The 7,527-nt window shown below is 42.8% G+C and overlaps 1 protein-coding gene across 2 annotated transcripts in view; it reads right to left on the bottom strand.

Moving 5' to 3' along the window:
* Positions 1-4,213: 4,213 nt before the first annotated feature.
* Cd34 (CD34 molecule) overlaps positions 4,214-7,527 on the bottom strand; it is a 24,346-nt gene continuing 21,032 nt past the window's right edge. The window contains exons 5-8 of one of the 2 annotated variants that reach the window (XM_055609278.1): positions 7,312-7,468; positions 7,024-7,076; positions 6,664-6,828; positions 4,214-5,954 (exon numbers count right to left, since the gene is read on the bottom strand). In XM_055609278.1, the coding sequence (XP_055465253.1) occupies positions 5,769-5,954; positions 6,664-6,828; positions 7,024-7,076; positions 7,312-7,468 (561 nt within the window). In that variant the 3' untranslated portion in view covers positions 4,214-5,768. Of the gene's footprint in view, positions 6,107-6,663; positions 6,829-7,023; positions 7,077-7,311; positions 7,469-7,527 lie in introns of both variants that reach the window. The other variant, XM_055609280.1, reaches the window with a different exon arrangement.

Genomic DNA, 7,527 nt, shown 5'->3' on the forward strand with positions numbered 1-7,527 from the left:
TTTCAGCTTGTTTAGTTCTTTATATATATTGGATATGAGTCCTCTGTCAGATAAAGGGTTGGTGATGATTCTTTCCCAATCTATAGGCAGTCGCTTTGTTTTGATGACGGTGTCCTTTGCTTTACAGAAGCTTTTCAATTTCATGAGGTCCCATTTATTGATTGTTGCTCTTAGAGCCTGTGCTGTTGGTGTTCTGTTCAGGAAGTTTTCTCCTGTACCAATGAGTTCTAGGGTATTCCCCACTTTTTTTTTTCTAGCCGATTTAATGTGTCTGGTTTTATGTTGAGGTCTTTGATCCACTTGGACTTCAGTTTTGTGCAGGGTGATAAGTATGGATCTATTTTCATTTTTCTACATGTAGACATCCAGTTGGACCAGCACCATTTGTTGAAGATGCTATCTTTTTTCCATTGTATGGTTTTGGCATCTTTGTCAAAAATCAGGTGTCCGTAAGTGTGTGGGTTTATTTCTGGGTCTTCTGTTTGATTCCATTGATCCACCATTCTGTTTCTATGCCAGTACCATGCAGTTTTTATAACTGTTGCTCTATAGTACAGCTTGAGATCAGGGATGGAGATACCTCCAGAAGATCTTTTATTGTAGAGGATTGTTTTAGTAATTCTGGGTTTCTTGTTATTCCATATGAAGTTGAGAATTTTTCTTTCCAGGTCTGTAAAGAATTGTGTTGGCAATTTGATGGGAATTGCATTGAATCTGTAGATTGCTTTTGGTAAGATGGCCATTTTTACAATGTTAATCCTGCCAAGCCATGAGCATGGGAGATCTTTCCATCTTCTCATATCTTCCTCTAATTCTTTCTTCAGAGACTTGAAATTTTTTTCATACAAGTCTTTGACTTGCTTGGTTAGGGTTACACCAAGGTACTTTATGTCATTTGTGGCTATTGTGAATGGTGTTGTTTCTCTAATTTCTTTCTCAGCCCTTTTGTCTTTTGTATGCAGGAGTGCTACTGATTTTTTTGAGTTAATTTTGTATCCGGCCACTTTGCTGAAGGTGTTTATCAGCTGTAGGAGTTCCCTGGTAGAGTTTTGGGGGTCACTCATGTATACTATCATATCATCTGAAAATAGTGAACAAAGTCTCCACTCTAGGCTCTTTTCAACCTAAATTCATAGAAAAATCTTGGCTACTCTTCTTCTTAAAGATTTAATGTGTTTGTGTGTGCCTATGTGAATTTCTATACACCATGTCTCATGCTGATGCCTGTAGAATACAGAGAGCAGCAGAACTCCTAGGAGTTACAGGCAAGTTGTAAGCCATACAATGTGGGTATTAGGAGCAGAACCCACATTCTCTGTAACAACCAGCTTTCTTAGCCACTGAGCCACCTCTCCAGTCCCTTGTCTGCCCTCTTTAACCAAATGTTACTAAAAAGTTTTCTTTGACCAATGAGATTAATTCTAAGATTAATTCTGCCCTACCCCAATGAAGACAGGAGCAGTCATTTGTGACATAACATCTTTTATATATTATTTTTAAACTTTTTTTTTTCACAAATGAAGAAACAGAGGGTGAAAGGGATTTGAAATGTAATACACTCAAGGTCACATAGCTAAAATCAGAGCTGAATCCAATTGTAGGTTGTGCAACTTCAGAGCCTCATGGGTTGACCACAAAGTAGCTGAGGCAGGTTCAACTACTTTCATCCATGAACCAAGTGTAACTCAGGAAATCCTGCTGTGGGAGAGCTTCGAGGCTCAGAGGAAAGTGATTGATTAACAAAGGTCAATCACATTCAGATGGGTTAGAGCTTAGAATAACTGCAGTCCTACAGTTTTGTTCCTAGAATCCATCACTGCTGAATGGCTGCTCTGATTGCTTCATCTGCTGGTGCTGCCACCTCTAAATTACATTGTATTGTGTTCATCTTTGGTAAGCCATGCTCAGGAAAGACAAGGCAGATTTTTCTTTTGCTTATTGAATACTACTTTTGCAAAAACAATTTCATCAATTTGTTTGCCAGTGGTGTCTAAAATGGCTAACCGAATTATGAAGGCTCCTACAAAAATTCCATAAAGAATTACAAAAAGAATAGTTCACTTCCGTCCTAGTGTTATCCCTGTTGGTGTGAGAAAACACTGACAAAACTCAATTGGAGATAAAAGAGTTCACCTGCCTTACATCAAAGGGAAGACAGGACAAGGGCTCAAGACAGTACCCTAGAGGCAAAAACTGAAGCAGAGGTTGTGGGAGAATATTTCTTAACAGGCTTGTTCTCAGTTTAGTATTCAGCTCTCTCTCTTACACCCCCCAGGACTGCCTACATTGATCAACAGTTGAGAAAATGCCACACAGACATGCCCACAGGCCAATTTTATAGAAGCAATTCTTCAAATGGGGTTCTGTTCTTTGGTCTCTGTCATGGCTATTAGGTCAACTCTTAAAGTATCACAGTGGTTGTCTGCAGGCCTCAGTGCTAGCTAAGGTTTCAGTCTCCACCAAGGATCTTGGAGCATACTTTAAAGAGGACCTTAAAGGGGAAACTTAGATGTATTTTCATAGTTCTGAATATTACCTGGAAAATGTATGTGTATTTTTACTGAGCTTAAATATTTTGCTGCCTTTCTCCTCTTCTAGAGCAATAAGCTATATGAATGTCTGCTTTATCCTGTCTCTAGAGCAGCCACACAGAGTGTCCTCAGTAAGACTTGTTGAATGGCTAAATTGTGATAGCAAAATCCTCAGGCTGTTCAGTAGGTTTAAAAGGAAATGAATAGCATCCTATTGCACAAAATCGTTAGCTTATCCCTGGGCTTATGCAACGACAAGAAGACATAGAATTGATCTTTCTAAAATAGAGAGGATAGTATGCTTGTCTAGACTTGAAGGACACTGTCATATATCTGTTTATATGAAAATCTGGCAAAAGAATACATGTGTGCAACCAGAATGAATGCCAAACCTCATAGCCTTCTGGGACTTTTGTCCTAGGCTTAGGACCTGCTAGGCTTTTGAGTTCTGGCGCAGTACACAGTGGTGAAATTATACAAAAAAAATGTGGTTTAAAACTCACTCAGAAACATGTGACTGGCATTGGGGCACCTAGCTAAAGAAACCTAGAGGCATCTGCAGAAGAGCATGAAGCTAAGATGAAAGGAAGCCTCACATTCAGGACATCCTTCCTAAAGTCTTGGTGGATTCACCTTACACAGGGTGTTGAACTGAATATGTCTTTAAAGTCTTCTCCATCACTACCTTTCTATACTAGTGTGTGTGCTCTATGAATGAGATAAATTGGACTAGACTGTTAAGAGTAGGGCAACACCAGAGAGAAATCAATCCAACAGGAAGTACCAGCACTGAGGCTGAACAGTGGGAACCCAACATGGCCAGCAGGTGGTGCCATTGCTGCATCATGATTTTCAGGCCTCATGAGCAGGGAAGTGATGTTTTAGGAAGCAAACCCTCTAGAGGAAGCTACCTAGCTATCACAGCCACTACTTCATCCATCTCCAGCACATATACATCTTTTTTCTAAAGCCTACATCCTCAGAAATGCAGGGTAAAATTGCCCAGTTGCTTCTTTTCTCCCTCCAATGTTCCCAAGGACTCCATTCCCAATACATATTACTTTCCAGATACCACCAACCAGGGCCAGACCCTTAACTGGTCATCATTGTAAGACATGCTATTAGATGGAGGCTAACTAGACTTTTATGTTTAATCACCATCTCACCTTTCTCTGATTTCCCAGTCAGCCACCACATTTTGAGTAAGGTCCAGCTTTGTCCCCTGGCTTCCTTAATCCTAGGGAGAAGTCTCCATTAGGGAAGTTAGACAAAAGCTAGAAATAAATGAGTTGAAGATGTATCTGGCTTTGACAAGATAAGACTAGAAGAATCAACAGTTGTTTAACTCCTAACCCCCTATGCACTGTTGACACTTTTAGGGGTGCTTCTATAGGCCTCTGAAAGTCCAGCAGTGCCCTCCTCCACTTCCTGTAGCATAGAGGCAGATGACTTGGAATGTGGTGTGAACAAGTGCTTACATATGGCTGCTGTTATCTGGGATTTGGCAGCCAGATCCAGAATCGACCTCACATAGTCCTTCCTGGTTATGCTGGGTTAGAGGATGATCAGATGGCATGAAGCCTTTCCTTTGTTTTGTATATTTTGCATATATATACAAAAGCCACTCACATGCCCCTCTTCCCAGAAAGGTATTTCTGAATATTCAATATGCCTCACTTTTCTGAAAGTCCTGTTGCATTGTAGCCTGCCCTTCTCTCTACTATGAAAAGCTTCCAGCCTCTCTGCTTCCCAACATGGAGGGGAACTTTTCACAGAGCCACAAGTTCTGGGCATCTTGGCTGGTACCTGTGTCCCTCTGCTATGCTAATCTCCTCCTTGTTTGACCTCCCTTATACTGCCACGCAGTTTCCCCAGGCCTGATATGGAATCACGCTGTCACTTAGCACACTCAGCATGATAGAGCCAAAGCACAGATTTCATCATCACTTTAATTACATCATTCTCACTCATTACTGTTTATTCAGAAAAATCCACCCAATCCTCTCATCTATGGAAAGTTCTGTTTCTAACCATCATTGAAATCAGGATCCCTGTTCTCCCCTTTGGAAAAATAAGAGAAAGGGTCCTGGGTCAACCCCAGGAGAGGAGCTTGTAGTCTTTGTAGGCATCCTGAAGCTCTGACCACAAAGGGATATAAAGCAGTGAAGGGGTTGGGGCTAGAAAAGACAGACAGAAAAGAGTCTGCCAGGGGACTGAGGCCACAGCTCCCCCAGGAGTCAGAGGGAAGGGAAGTCATAGAGTTTAGAGAAGGCCACAGGCCTTAAAGCTAAGGGATTCCTCTGAAAAGCTCAGGACACAAGGGTTTTAGCTCAGCTGGGCCTGGTAGCTCAAGCATGTAATCCAAGCTACTTGGAAGCCTAAAGCAAGAGTTTGAATTTAAGGCCTGCCTGGACTACATAGTTCAAAGAAAGTCTGACCACCTACATGAGACCTTGTCTCTAAATAAAAAGAGGGAGGAGGGCTGGGCTCAATGGTAGAGCACTTGCTTAACATGTGTGAAGCTCTGGTTTCAATCCCCAGCAACAAATTAAAACAAAAAACAGAGGCACAGTTCAAAGCCTAGTTCCACTGTCCTGTCTACATTGAACCAGTGAGAATTTCTGTGTTACCTCAAGAAACTAGGTTGAGCTGTTCCTCTAAAACATGGAGCCCAATACCAGGCTCCAGACAAAGTTGTTCTGACCTCTGTGGGCAGAGGAACAGTTGAGCAAGAGAGAAATTAGTGACTAAAAGAGGTATAAGGAATGTATTTTAAAGTAGCAGTGTTCTGGCTGTATCCTTACAAGGGAGTACGTGTCAGTGATTACCTTGGCTTCCCTAAAGTAGGGAAAGAAAACAGAAAGAAGAAACATTTACTGTTTCCTAGGAGGAAGTTGTATCTGAGAAAAACTAGTCTTCCCAAGAGTTCCTGTGAAGAGGCAAGAGAGGAGGAGAAAAGGGTCCAAGTTAAGTGCTACATAGCCACCAATCTTCTTGGCAGTTCCTCTAGCCTTTGGCTTTTTCCCACGACTACTTGACCCAAAGGTCAGAGTTTGGATATAGTTGCTGAATGTGCAAAGGGCAGTTTATCTGCCTCTGCAAAGGTGAACAGTCCCAGGAACAGTCTCTAAAGCGTGTGTAGTGGGAGAAAGTAGGACATGAGCTGAAGGCAGCATGAGATCAGAGGCAGAGATCCCACTTTCCTGGATACCACCCAGTTTTGCCCACCCAGCCAAGTCACAGTTCTGTGTCAGCCACCACATGTTGTCTTGTTGAATGGCCATTTCTGGAAGTGGCCTGGCCGGTCCCGTTCTCCTGAGCCCCTCGGGTCACATTGGCCTTTCCCTGAGTTTCAGGGAAGTCCCCAGGTCCTGAGCTATAGCCCTGGCCTCCACCATTCTCCGTGTAATAAGGGTCTTCACCCTGGACAGTATAGAAATAAAGGAGCATTATCTGGTAAGTAGGGTTGTGAGGTAATGTGAGGAGAACACAAAGGAAGTAGGAGTGGGGTGGGAAGCAGGTACAGCTACATGTGCAGGCTCTTTTCTTCCCAACAGCCATCAAGGTTCCAGCTCCTAGAGGAGAAAGGATAGAGGAGAGGCACCACACAATGTCAATATGATGCAGTAACCAACCCCATAAGAAACCAATCTCAGGGGCAGAAGAGCCTTCCCAGTAGATACCAGCCATTGGCAAGAGTCAAACTTTAGCTTTGCCCCTCCCTCTATACAGAAACTTCAAGAGAAGAGTTTCCTTCCATATGACCCATGCTTGTGAGGAAAATGGCACCCACAGGGCATTCAATGTGTTTACAAATAAGCATGTGCAATTTTACAGCCTATTCTCTTTTATCCAGCTGAATTATCCAAGACAAAATGTATAGATGGCATAAATCATCAGCTGCGACAATGACCAGCAGGTGGGCTTGCCCCAGTTTACCCTTCTCCCCATTTGCTGCATCTTGTTCCTACTCTTTTGTAGATACAGTATATTCATGCATGCATATCCCTATATCAAAAACAACAGAAATACCTTTTATGGTATTTCTTCCTCTCCCTTTCATGACATCCATGAGCCTCCCCAAAAGTTCATTATCTTTCTCATTAGACTTTTCCTGCACCCCAGAACTGACCAGCCTTTCTCCTGTGGGGCTCCAGCTGCGACGGTTCATCAGGAAATAGCCAGTGGTGCCCAAGATGGCCAGCAGGACTCCCGAGGTGACCAGTGCAATCAGAGTCTTTCGGGAATAGCTCTGGTGGTTCCCAATATCTTGTTTATTGACACTTTGGATCCCCAGCTTAAGGAAAACAATGGCAGCATTGTCACTTATGGAAAAGGAGTTCTAGTGGAAGCCCAGACCACTCCATATCCCTTGTGCAATTATTTGAGAAGACTGTCAGAAGAGGGAAAGAAGGAGGGAATGCCCGAAGAGGTCAACATCTCCTCTCCTGACCCAGTGCTCCCCCTGAGATGCTTCATCTTGTGAACATACCTTTCTCAAGTCAGACTGGTGCTTTTCCATAAGCTGGAGTTTGCTGGAAAGTTCTAGAATTAGAAACAGGGGTTGCTAAATCTAGAAACTAGTCCAACTCATCTTGATCTATCCTTGCATGTTGTCCTAGAAGCTCTTTTATCCAAAGAGGTCCTTTTCAGCCAGACTTTTCTTCCAACACCTGTGGTTTCTGAAGCTGAGGTATAGGAGATCCAACCAGAATCTTCTAACATGAACCCCATTTAATTTCAGCCCTACTTAATCCCATGCCCCCAAAGTGGCCCTTACCTGTGCTATTGGCCAAGACCACCAGCAAACACTCAGGCCTAACCTCAGACTGGGCTAGAAGCAAGGAGCAGACACTAGCACCAGCATCAACCTCAGCTTCTTCCTTCTCACACAGTATTTGGATTAGACCTTCTCCCCTTTCCTTCTTAAACTCCTCCTGTGAAGAGAAAAAGAAAGAAAGAAAGAAAGAAAGAAAGAAAGAAAGAAAGAAAGAAA

This window comes from Psammomys obesus, unplaced genomic scaffold (genome assembly GCF_907164565.1).
Source record: "Psammomys obesus unplaced genomic scaffold, mPsaObe1.curated_primary_1811, whole genome shotgun sequence".
Taxonomy (NCBI): Eukaryota; Metazoa; Chordata; class Mammalia; order Rodentia; family Muridae; genus Psammomys; species Psammomys obesus.